This window comes from Pongo abelii, chromosome 8 (genome assembly GCF_028885655.2).
Source record: "Pongo abelii isolate AG06213 chromosome 8, NHGRI_mPonAbe1-v2.0_pri, whole genome shotgun sequence".
Taxonomy (NCBI): Eukaryota; Metazoa; Chordata; class Mammalia; order Primates; family Hominidae; genus Pongo; species Pongo abelii.
Window position 1 is genome coordinate 23,067,038 of NC_071993.2, and position 13,410 is coordinate 23,080,447.

Sequence of the window (13,410 nt, forward strand, 5' to 3'; positions counted from 1 at the left end):
GAGGTTGCAGTGAACTGAGATCATGCCACTGCTCTCCAGCCTGGCGACAGAGTGAGACTCCGTCTCAAAACAAAAACAAAAAACAAACAAAAAACAAATTAAACCAAAAGTTAGTAATAATAAGGATTTAATAGATAGCTCAGTATAAATCAATGAAATAGAAAACAAAAAAATTTGATGAGCCATAAAAATGAAAAACTGCTTTTTGAGATCAATAAAAATGATAAACCTTGAGATGGATTGATGGACAAAATAAGAGAGAAGACAAATTATCCATATCAGGAGTGGGAGAAGGGACATCACTAGAGATCCTACAGATATTAACAGGATAAGAGGAATATTATGAATAAATTAATACCAATAAATTCTACAACTTAGATTAAGTGGACAAGTTTATTTCAAGACGTAAATTTCCAAGCTCACTAAAAAAAGACAGCTTGAATAGCTCTATATTACAAAAACTGAAATTTGTAGTTAAAAACTTTCTCACAAACAAAACTCCAGGTCCAGATGGTTTTACTGGTGAATTCTACCAAACATTTAAAGAAGAAATAATACCAATTACACACAAATACTTTCAGAAAATTGAAAAGGATGGCATACTTCCCTATTCATTCTGTGAAGCCACCACTACTGTATAAAGGCCCAAACAGCTAAAGGCAAGAAAAGAAAGAAATCTGCAAGTCAGTAAGCATTAATATAGATGTAAAAATTCTAAACAAAATGTTAGCAAATTAAATTCAACAATGTATAAAAAAAGCTAACACATCATGACTAAATGACTTATTCCCAGATTGCAAGGTTGGTTTAATAACTGAAAATTAATCAAAGTATTTTACCATGTGTGGTAGGTAGAAAAATAACCCCAAAATATACACATCAGAATCCCTGGAAGCTATGAAAATAGTATGTTACATGACAAGGGAGAAATAAGAATGCTGATAGAATTAAGGTTCCTAACCAACTGACTTTGAGATAAGGAGATTACCTTGGATTATCTAGATTGGGCCAACACAATCACAAAGGCCCTTATTGGTGAAAGAAGAAGGCAAGAGAGTCAGAATTGGAGAAGACATGATGGTGGACACAGAGGTCAGAAGGGCGTGATTTCTGGCTTTGAAGATGAAAGGGGCTCACTAGCCAAGGAATGCTACCCAGAAAAGAAAAGGAAATGGATTCTGCCATCGAGTTTAGCTCCCAAGGAGCACAGATAGCTCTGCCAACATTTTGAATTTCACCTACTGAGATATATATCAGACTTCTGACTTCCAAACCATAAGATAATAAATTTGTGTTGTTAAACCACTAGATTTGTTATTACAGCAGCAATAAGAAAAAAATATATTTTTTAAAAGAAAAAAGAAAAACCATATGATCATCTTAATGCATGCAAAACAACCTTTTTGGCAAAATCCGACATCCATTCCTGATAAAGTATGTCTGCAAAGTAGGAATAGATATAAACTTTCTCTCCCTAATAAAAGATATCTACAAAAAAAACCTATGGCTTACAACACGCTTAATGGTAAAAAACTGAATGCTTTTCCCCTAAGATAAGGAGCAAGAGAAGGATGTCTGCTATCATCACCTTTATTCAACATTGTATGGGAGATTCTAGCCAATGCAATCAGGCAAGAAAAAGAAATAGAAGGCATCCAGAAAATTTGTAGTTAAAAACTTTCTTGCGATAGTTTACTGAGAATGATGATTTCCAATTTCATCCATGTCCCTACAAAGGACGTGAACTCATCATTTTTTATGGCTGCATAGTATTCCATGGTGTATATGTGCCACATTTTCTTAATCCAGTCTATCATTGTTGGACATTTGGGTTGGTTCCAAGTCTTTGCTATTGTGAATAATGCCGCAATAAACTGCACGTTGCGCACATGTACCATAGAGCCTAAAGTATAATAATAATAATAATAATAATAATAATAACAACAATAATAAAAAGAAAAAACAAAACAAAACAAAAAAAAAACTTTCTCACTGATTAGAAAAAGGGGTAGAACTATCTCTATTTGATTTATAGAAGATGACATAATCTGGTTCTGTTCACTCACCCTAATTATTTTGAGATTAATTCATATTATAGCATTTCTTTTTATTGCTACCATTATATGGATTTACCAGTTTTCCTGGGTCATATGGTAGGTGTACATCAACATTTTAAGAAACTGCCAAACCATTTTCCAAAGTGATTTGTACTGTTTTATATTCTCACCATCAATTTATGAGGGTTCCAATTTCTCTCTACACTAGCTGGCACTTGTTGCTGTTCATCTTTTTGATTACAGCAATCCTTGTGGGTGTGAAGTGGTATCTCATTGCGGTTTTAATTTGCATTGCCCTAATGACTAATGATGTAGAGAAAAATGTACTTTATTGTCATTGTATATCCTCTTTGGTGATGTATCTGTTCAAATCATTTGTTCACATATATTTTAAAATTTGGTTGTTTTCTTATTCAGTTTTAGAAATTATATATTCTGGATATATATCCTTTACTTCTGTATCAGACATATATTTGCAGAATTTTTCTCACAATTTGTAGAATATCTTTTAAAAAAATTTCTAGACTTTTTTTCTGTAAGCAATTTTAGGTTTATAGAAAAATGAGGCCAGGCACAGTGTCTTGTGGAGCCTGTAATTCCAGCACTTTGGGAGGCTGAGGCAGGAGGATCACTTGAGCCCAGGAGTTTGAGACCTGCCTGGGAAACATAGTGAGACCCCATCTCTACAAAAAAGTTTGAAAAAAAAAATCAGCTAGGCATGGTGGTGGTTGCCTGTAGTCCCGGCTACTCAGAAGACTGAGGTGAGAGAATCGCTTGAGCCCAGGAGGTCGAGACTGCAGAGAGCCATGATCACACCACTGCACCCCAGCCTGAGTGACAGAGCAAGACCCTGTCTCAAGAAAAAAAAAAAAGAAAAAAGAAAAGAAAAATGGGAAGTAGAGTTCCCATAAACACCCCTCCTCAATTTGTTTTCTCTATTATTACAGTTATCTTTTGCATTGTATTAGTCAGGATTCTCTAGAGAAAGAGAACCAATAGGACATATGTAGATATATATGAAAAGATTTGTAATGGGAATTGGCTCACATGATTGTGGAGGCTGAGAAGTCCCACAATACCATGTGCAAGCTGGAGAATAAGGAGAGCCAGGGGTGTAATTCAGTCTGCGTCCTAAGGCCAGAGAACCAAAGCTGCTATAAAGTCCTAGAGTTCCAAGGCCTGAGAATAGGAGCTCCGATGTCCCAGGGCAAGAGAGGATGGATGTCCCAGCTCACAAAGAGAGGATTTTTCCTTTTTACACCCTCTGTTACTCAAGCCCTCAACAGATTGGATATTGCCCACTCACATTGGTGAGCTCACATCTCTACTCAGTTTAGAGATTCAAATGCTAATATCTTCCAGGAACACCCTTGCAGACACACCCAGAAACATTTTAGTAGCTATTTGTGCATCCCTTAGCTCAGTCGCTTTGGCACATTAAAATTAATGTGATGACATCTATAGACAATTCTAACAAATCTACAAAAAAGGGCTAGAACTAATTAATTATGCAAGGAAGTATTTGTTGAATGTCTGTTACATGACCGGCACTGTCCTAGGCACCAAGGGTATGAGAAAATAGGGCAGAAAGGGCATCTGTCCTTATGGAGAGTTATCGTGGAATAGGCAAGCAAAACACAGAGGTTGTTAAGTGATATGACAAAAATACAGCAGGATAAAGAGGGGTAAGACAGACTTGGATGTGGTGACAGTAGTAGATAGGGTGATTGCGGGGGACTGCTCCAAGGAGGTACAGTGTGAGCTCAGAACTGAAGACAAGATGAAGCCAGCTTTGTAAACAGGGGAAGGGAGAGGAGGAAATGTCCGGGATGCCTGTCCTTTAAGTTTATTCTGAGGGAAATACAAACAGAAGCCAAGAGTAATGTGAAAGGCAAATGGCAAATAAGAAATTGGAATGGCACGAGGCAGAATGCTGATGAGATCGATAATATCCACGTGTGGTTTTATTTTACGTGTGATGTCAGGTGAGGAAAATAAAACAACCCTCCTTGAACTTGGAGCTGTGGAACCTTTAACTAAGCTACTCACCCATGAAGACAAAATTGTAAGAAGAAATGCTACTATGATATTTGGAATCCTGGCTTCTAATAGTAAGTATCAACTTTTAAAAATAATCAAATAATCCCATGTTAATGCATTATCATTCTTTTAAATTTAACATCAAGGAATTTGTTTCAATTTTATTTAAACTGACTTTCATGTTCACAAAAAACATTTTATCAGTATAATGCAGCAAATGTGTGATTTCACATTTTAAGGGATAATTTTAAGATAGGAAAATATGTGCAAGCACATCCATGCAAAAACTCCTCTCAGAAATGGTGATGTAGTCCTACAAGCTGAGAGAGCAATCATTTTCTCTTAAAATCATTTTTCTTGAGTTAGTGTAATGTAATTTGCCTGCCTATATGTATCTTACATTTCATATATATTTCATAGTGAGCAAAGCCTAAAGAGTTTTGATAAACTCATTTTTTTTGAAACTGCAAACTATATTTTGCAAAAAATAAATTTAAATGTGCGTTTACCAAGGTAGGTGGATCACTTGAGGTCAGGAGTTCAAGACTAGCCTGGCCAACATGGTGAAACCCTGTCTCTACTAAAAATTCAAAAAGTAGCCGGGAATAGTGGCGGGTGCCTTTAATCCCAGCTACTTGGGAGGCTGAGGCAGGAGAATCGCTTGAACTCGGGGGGTGGAGGTTGCAGTGAGCTGAGATTGTGCCACTGCACTCCAGCCTGGGTGACAGAGTGAGACTGTGTCTCAAAAGAATGAATTTTAGAAAGTGCATTTACTCCTTAAATCAGACCTATTACTTGCTTGGAATCATATATGTCATATTATTATATTAATATACAATATATAATATATAATTAATATATTATGTAACATTAATAATGTGTACATGATTAACATTAATATGTGATTAATAGCAATATACAATTAATATCAATATATTAATATATTAGTATAATATATTAATATGTAATTATATTATATATTAAATAACATATTAGTATCATAGAATATGATGGTATAATATTAGTTAAAAGATGCTATTATGTCCATTAGAATATCAATTTGAACACCATGCCAATAAAAGCAGTCTCTGACTTATGAACAGGGTATATTTTCCTTGTCATTTTCTAATGGTAGTTTTTGAGTCAGCCACCAAAAACCCTGTAACTCATAATAAATTTTAAATGACACTCTTAGTGGACTGAATTCTAACATGAAACTTAGGCTGCTCTGAATAAACACATGCCTATCACGGTACATGGCCGAAATCATTATCCTTTCCCCGTCTTGTGATCATCTCAGCAAAACACAAGCACGGATTCTTTGCTAGTCTTCCTGCCCACCCGCCCCCGGCCATTTTCCCTGGACCCCATGTGGTGACAGCGAGGCCTCCTTATTCCTTGCCCAGCAGGGATTGTGGTATGAGTGTGTTCAGGGACGGTTATGAGTGGAAGTTGGGGAGAGACGTGGAAGGGCGGTTTTGTGTGGCGTCTGTGCCATTACAGCCTCAGCTACAGAGACTGCATTTGTGGGCAGCTGCGGTGCTGGAAGCAGATGGGGCCCTGTGCGAGGAGTCAGTGGAAGGCAGTGACTTTGGGAGCTCTGATGGTAGTTGTGCTGTAAGGCAGGGGCCTGGGAGTGTTTCCGGAGATGGCAACAGGATGAGGACAGTCATGGCGGAGTGCATGTCCCACCAACTTAGACTATGATAATACTAGTTAACACTTACATACACTGACAAGGGGCCGGGCACTGTGCTAAGTGCTATTGATATATTAAATCATTTAATCCTATCTAACAGCCCTGTGAGGTAGGTACTATTATTATTCCCTTTACATCTGAGGTAACAGAGGCATACAGAAGTTAAATAAGGCAGTACTCAATTGAATTATGAGCCTTCCTAAATTTATCACAAGGATTATCTGTGTAACAATTCTATGTTAGTATCATAATGAATGTTTAACCAAAAACAAAAAAAGGAAAATTATAACCAAAAAAGGGAAGATTTTTTTATTTCTTATGTTTTATTGTACTTACATACCATTGAATTTGAGAAACAAAAATATTTTGTGGCCAGGCATGGTGGCTCACGCCTATAATCCCAGCACTTTGGGAGGCTGAGGTGGGGGGATTGCTTGAGCTCAGGAGATTGAGGCTGCAGTGAGCCATGACCACACCACTGCACCCCAGCCTGGGTGACAGAGCGAAACCCTGTCTCAAAACAAAAACACACACACAAACCTTTGTAATACGTCTTATGCAACTCTTTATTTGAAAAGTAGGATAGATATCTCAAAGCATTAGTTTATTTGCCCAAAGTCATGCAGGTGGTTAATAGTGGAACTGAGGTTAGAGCTCTGCACACAGGCATACCTGTCTAGCTTTAATTAGGTTGACAAAAATAGTATACAAATGCACTTTAAAACAGTCAATATACTTATTTTTAAGCATTTTTGGCATTTCTAATAATCAAATTGAATATAAGCAATCAAGATGTATTAATTAAAATAGGCTAGATAATTCTTACTTGCATTCTGTACAAGATTTATTCAAATCAGAATTTAAAAATACCCTCCCAGCAACACACACACAAAAATTACTATTACATAATAAATAAATGTAGGGCACAGTAACTCAACTCTCCTGATATGTGTTCTAGGCACACTTTGCACTTTTATGGTTATTGTTTCTAGTGTCTTAGAAGGAAGTACAGCTCATGATCGAGGAATATAGGCAGGCTAGAGAATGTGTGGGGTTGGCCCCACTTAGGCATGAAACCTGCCCCACCACTTGCTTTGTGGTTTTGAGCCTCAATTTCCTTATCTGTAAAATGAGGTAATAATATTACCTGTCTCATAAGGGACTGTTCAGTAGATACTACCATTATCATTATTTTGTAACAGGGTCTCACTCTGTTGCCCAGGCTAGAGTACAGTGGCGTGATCTCAGCTCACTGCAACCTCTGCCTCCCAGGTTCAAGCGATTCTCCTGCCTCAGCCTCCCAAGTAGCTGGGATTACAGATACAAGCCACCATACCTGGCTAATTTTTGTTATTTTTAGTAGGGTAGGGGTTTCGCCATGTTGGCCAGGCTGGTCTCGAACTCCTGACCTCAAGTGATTCACCCGCCTCAGCCTTTCAAAGTGCTGGGATTACAGGCATTAGCCACCACACCCGGCCTATTATTATTATTAATAAACATCAGTATTCTGTTTCTTCCTTTGTAGATGACGTTAAAAAATTGTTAAGGGAGTTAGATGTCATGAATTCTGTCATTGCCCAGCTTGCTCCAGAAGGTAACTTTGCATTCTATATCATTTTAAAAAATGGAACTGGTTTTTTACACTTGATTAAACTATATACTGAAAATCATTCATGAAATATTATAAAGTGTTATTAAAATCTCTCAAACCACAGCTCAATTTTGAGTTTATAAAAGAGGCGAGCTTTAAGCAAGATACAATTTGTGGAGCTTTGGTTTCCAAAGCATATGTTAAAGTAGTGGCTGAATAATAAGCAGTTGGCATACTTGTGTTATTTATTTTTGATACACAGAAGAAGTAGTTATCCATGAGTTTGCTAGTCTTTGTCTAGCAAACATGTCTGCAGAGTACACCAGTAAAGTGCAAATATTTGAACATGGGGGATTAGAGCCACTCATCAGACTACTGAGTAGCCCCGACCCGGATGTAAAGAAGAATTCTATGGAATGCATTTACAACTTGGTGCAGGTAAGATTAATTTCTAAAAAGTGTTCTGATAAAAGCTGATTTTAGAATTTATTTTCCCATTAAAAATAGAGAAAAGCTTTTAAAAACTCACCAGTTTTGCATCATCAGATCTTCTTGTTACTGGTATTTATCATTCAGACAAAAAAATAATGGAAGCTTAATGTAGATATCTTTCAATTTTCACATTTTGTAAGTCATTGTCTCCTGTGAAAAAGTATTTTGGAAATGTATTTGCTTTTAAAGAATAGAATGGCATGCAAATAAAATGTACTTCTTTTGAAACAGGAAATCTAACATGTGGAAACTGCACAGTTACTAATGATTGAACCCTGGTGGTCTAAGCACATTGGATATAATATATACTCTATTCAATGTACTGAGATTTTGGTTTAGGCCTATTTGTTGCTAAAAATCTAGTGATTTCAGTATGCAGGACAGAATTCATTGTCCACAATAGCAAGATGCTACCTCACTGTGCTGTTTTCCTTTCTCACGGAAAGAAACTGCCAAACTTCCCCTCCCCTACAGTCCTGTCCTTTGCACCCCCACCCCCAGAACACACACACACACACACACACACACACACACACCCTCATGCCCACAGCAGGTCAGCTTCCTGACACTTTGAACAGCCTTCTCTGCTGCTTAGATTCCTTAACAATTAGCGTGCACATTTGATGAGCTTTAGATCACCTGAAATTGGAAAGACACAAATTTTAAATGGCCATTAATAGAGTAGGGAATGAGGAGATACCAAAACAAGAGTGAAGAAGAAGATTAATGGAGAGGCAATGTATTCAGGCAAAGAGGGACAAATAGGCTCATGTCAAAATGCAGCAAAAGCAGAATTCCTGGCCCAGTATGCCGTTGCTACTCGACAGGACTGGTTTCACCCTCACCCCTCCCTCCCTAAAAAAAAAACCCTAAAAAAGAAGCTCAGCCCCTCTTTTCGCTTCTCTGGTCACTTTGGCTTTAACTCATTCGATTAAATATTCCTGTAAGTGTGTTTGTGTTTTAAATCCCAAGACTCCTTAGAGCAATATTTCCCTATTGTCTTAATCAAGAAGAAATCAAAATGATTACCTCCACAATTCTTAACAGCAGTACTGGCTAAAAACTGTGTATTAGTTTCCTAGGGCTGCTGTAACAAAGTACTACAAACTAGGTGGCTTAAAACTACAGACTGTCACAGTTCTGGAGGCCAGAAGTCCAAAATCAAGGTGTCAGTAGGACCACGTCCCCACTGAGACCAGATAGGACCCTTCCTCTCCTCTTCCCAGTTTCATGTAGTGGCCATCCATTGGTGGCATCCCTTGGCTTGTGGCTGTATCCCAGCAAGCCCTCCCTCTGTCATCTCTCTCTCCTAAGGATACCAATTGTACAAGGACACCACTAAGGGCCCACCTTACTCCAGGATGACCTCATCTTAACTAATTACATCTGCAATGACCCTGTTTTCAGTAAGGTCACATTATGAGGTACTGGGGTTAGGACTTCAGTATATATTTTGGGGGAACACAATTCAACCCATGACAAAAAGCAACCTACAATTGTGTCTAAAGGAAGCTGAATATTAGCAATCAATTGAGGGATGGACAGGGGAAAGCTAAGCTATAATTGGAGCCTTTTCCACCTTTAGTACTATTTTATATTTACCATGTTTTGATTAAAGGTGTCATGTCTTAAAAGAGTTTGGGAGCTTTTCATGGCTTCTTGGCTTGTTTTCTTAAAATCCCCCAACCACCCACTTCTTCACTCACACAGAATCATAGACATACAGGCACAACAATTGTCTAGATTACAATGACCCCTTGATTGTGTAAATGTCTTAAATAAAGGTCATGTATCTGAATAAACCTGCTGTAAATTTGCATGCAGAGGGCCTGTCAACAGTACTGCATGCTAATAGGTATTTCATCAACAATCCATTTGAATGAGATAAGGAATCAATGCCATTTCATTGTATTAATTACTATTTGAAGCAATATATCCAAGTGTGAAAAGAATTTCATTATGCGTAGATTTTATTCTACTGCTGTTTAATCAGAATTTGCTGTATAATAAACAATAGATAAAAATCATAGATCATGTATATTTTCTGTTGTAGACAATGTCTACATATTACAGTTAAAATAAATTTTGGTGTTGTCAATTGAAAGATTTCTTATTTTTGTGAGTTATTTTGGAAGGGAATCTGGAATAAAAGATGGGAAAATTATAACTTATGTTCTTGTGTTAGAAAACAGAATTTCTCCATTCTTGAGAATGTATTTTGCTTAAAAAAATTATTTTGATCATCTGTATTTTGTGGCAGGATTTTCAGTGTCGAACTACACTTCAAGAACTAAATGCAATACCTCCTATCTTAGATCTCTTGAAGTCAGAATATCCAGTGATTCAGTTGTTGGCTCTCAAAACCTTAGGTGTTATTACAAATGATAAGGAGTCTCGAACAATGCTAAGAGACAATCAAGGATTGGACCATCTTATTAAGATCCTAGAAACTAAGGTATTTAGCTTCATTCATTCCACCCTCTATAAGGAAATGTATCTCTCCCAAATGTTTAAAAATGAAATTTTATTATACTTAACGTGTATTAAGTGTAATGGATTAATTTGCTTATTGCTACATAAAGTTTATTGGCCTGCTTAAATCAGGCTAATTGTAGAGACTATTATAAACTAATTTTAAAAGTCTTCTAGTTTAGCAGACTTAAGGTTTTTAAATTCTTGTCTATGATCTTCCTCTTGATTTCCTGAAACATCTAGGGTTAGTCTTTTAACCTTCATTATGGTTTTCTCTGGGATAAAGCAGAAGCGTAATTTACCTTCTAGATACCTTTTAATAATATTGGAGCTAAATGTCCATAGTTGCTAATAAGCTCCTTAAGAATCAAACTTTAAGAATATCTGTGCCTTCTGGGATCTTCTGGTTACAAAAACTCATCTAGCAGTTTATTGAAAACCGTTTAATTGACTTGAGTGGTTCAGATCTCTTCTGAATGTGTCCTGTGTCTTTAGCCACTAATTCGTTAGTGAAACAGTAATAAACAGATTTCAGATCCAGTATCCCTACTTTAATATTTAGTAAATTAAATTAATTCTAATAACAGAAATCTACTTGAAGTACCTCTTAGAAATTCCAGAGATAGGAACATATTGAAGGAGAAAAACGGAGTAATAACTTCGTATTCTGTTTCAAACTATCCAATTGTTAAATTTTTTTCTAAAAAAACCAGAATTCAGTTTGATGATACAGCACTGGGAAAATGAAGTACAATATAAAAGAGCAGTGATGGCACAAGCATGTTCCCAGCCATGTGGACCTACCTGCCTTTGATTTGTGGATCCCATATGTGATCCCCTATAATTACACTTGTGATGCAAAATCCTGTAACACTATATAGCAAACATTTTATCCTGTTTTTTAAAAGGGGAACTGAAACCAGAAATGTTACTTAATTTGCCTTATGTCACACACGTAGAAAGTGACTAACCACAGGGTTTATCTGATATGCCATAGTATTCTCACCTATCTGATATTTTACCTGTCTTCTTTTAATTAGGAAAGGGGATGGAAGCACCTACTAGGTGGCAGGCATTGTGATTTTATTAAATTTGTAATTCATTGAGGAATGTGATGGTATTTTTATCTATAAAATGAAAGTATTGATAATAATTCTATCATTACATATATAATCATATATACCTATTATAGCGTTAATCCTATTATACAAATAAGAAAAATGCCTCTTAAAGAGGTTGAATAACTTGCCTATGGTTAGAGCTAGGAAATACGTGAGAAGGGTTTTTTAAGAACCCTTCTTATATATATATATGTATATATGTATATATATATATTTATGTGTATATATACATTTAAGAACCCTTCTTATATATATATGTATATACGTATATATATGTACATATATGTATGTATATATGTATATATTCTAGTGGGAAAAATTCAAAGAGCACAAAAATATAGAGAGTGAAAAATAAAAATGCTTCTCCACATCCTCACCTAAGAGTAGGTACAAGACACAGGTGTCTGCTCCCATAATTTTTATTCAGCATTGTCCTGGAGGTTGGAATCAGGGCAATAAGCCCAAATAAATAAATAGATGACACAAAAGACTAACAAACTGGGGCCAGGCATGGTGGCTCACACCTGTAATCCCAGCACTTTGGGAGGCTGAGGTGGGTGGATCACAAGGTCAGGAGATCGAGACCATCTTGGCCAACATGGTGAAACCCCGTCTCTACTAAAAATACAAAAATTAGCTGGGCATGGTGGCATGTGCCTGTAATCCCAGCTACTCGGGAGGCTGAGGCAGAAGAATCACTTGAACCCGGGAGTCGGAGGTTGCAGTGAGCCAAGATCGCACCACTGCACTCCAGCCTGGCAACAGGGCGAGACTGTCTCACAAAAAAAAAAAAAAAAAAAGACTAACAAACTGGAAAGGAAGACATAAAACTGTATTTATTCACAGATTGCATCTGTTATTTATTCAGATTGCATGACCATTTATACAGAAAATCCTAAGAAGACTACAGAAACTTACTAGAACTAATAAATAGATCTATCGAGGTCACAGGATGAAAGTTCAATACATAAAAATTTATCATATTTCTGTATGTGAGCAATGAACAAAACAGCGAAAGAAAAAGTACAATTGAACTTATAATACATTCCTGAAATATGAACTACATGGAGATAAATTTATCAAAATTTTTGCAAAATCTATACACTGAAAAATATAAAACTTTTTAAAAGGAACTAAAGAGATAATATGTGTATATGGATTGAACACATATTAATATGTCAGTTTCCACTTAATTACCTTTTGATTAGTTTTCAATTATCGTATGATTATTGATTTGGTTATAGTTAAGCTTGCCATTTATAGTTGTCTGATCTGTTTTATTCCACAGTTCCTCTCTTCCTGCCTTTTGTAGTGTTAATTTTTTTTTTTTTTTTTTTTTTGAGATGGAGTCTTGCTCTATCACCCAGGCTGGAGTGCAGTGGCACGATCTCTGCTCACTGCAATTTCCATCTCCTGGGTTCAAGTGATTTTCCTACTCAGCCTCCCAAGTAGCTGGGATTACAGGCACGTGCCACCACATCCAGCTAATTTTTGTATTTTTGGTAGAGAGGGGGGTTTCACCGTGTTGCCCAGGCTGGTCTCGAACTCCTGACCTCAGGTGATCCTCCTGCCTTGGCTTCCCAAAGTGCTGGGACTACAGGCATGAGCCACTGCACCCGGCTCCTGTAGTGTTAATTTTTTTAGTGTTACATTTTAATTCATCTCTTGGCTTTTTTGCTATATTTCTTTGTTCTATTTTTAGTGGTTGCTGTAGTGATTACAATATACAACTTAACTTTAACCTATAATAGTCTAGAGTTAATATCGAACTACTTCAAGTAAAATACTAGAACCTTTTAACAATATATCTCTACTTTTCCTATTCTTAATATTGTCATATGTTTTATATCCGTGTCCATTACAAACCCAACAATACAATGTAATTTTTGTTTTGATGAGTCCTATATCATGTGTCCTTAAGATATTAAGGATTATATA

The 13,410-nt window shown here is 36.5% G+C and overlaps 1 protein-coding gene across 10 annotated transcripts in view; it reads left to right on the forward strand.

The window, feature by feature from the left end:
- Nucleotides 1–13,410, forward strand: part of ARMC3 (armadillo repeat containing 3) — a 111,489-nt gene that overhangs the window by 23,764 nt on the left and 74,315 nt on the right. For all 10 annotated transcript variants that reach the window (XR_008510344.2, XR_008510342.2, XR_008510343.2 and 7 more), the window contains 4 exons: nucleotides 4,043–4,168; nucleotides 7,322–7,390; nucleotides 7,650–7,825; nucleotides 10,140–10,334. Coding sequence is in view for 7 of the 10 variants with exons in the window: in XM_024253749.3 (XP_024109517.1) it covers nucleotides 4,043–4,168; nucleotides 7,322–7,390; nucleotides 7,650–7,825; nucleotides 10,140–10,334 (566 nt within the window). In the remaining 3 variants the exon portion in view is untranslated. The remainder of the gene's footprint in view (nucleotides 1–4,042; nucleotides 4,169–7,321; nucleotides 7,391–7,649; nucleotides 7,826–10,139; nucleotides 10,335–13,410) is intronic.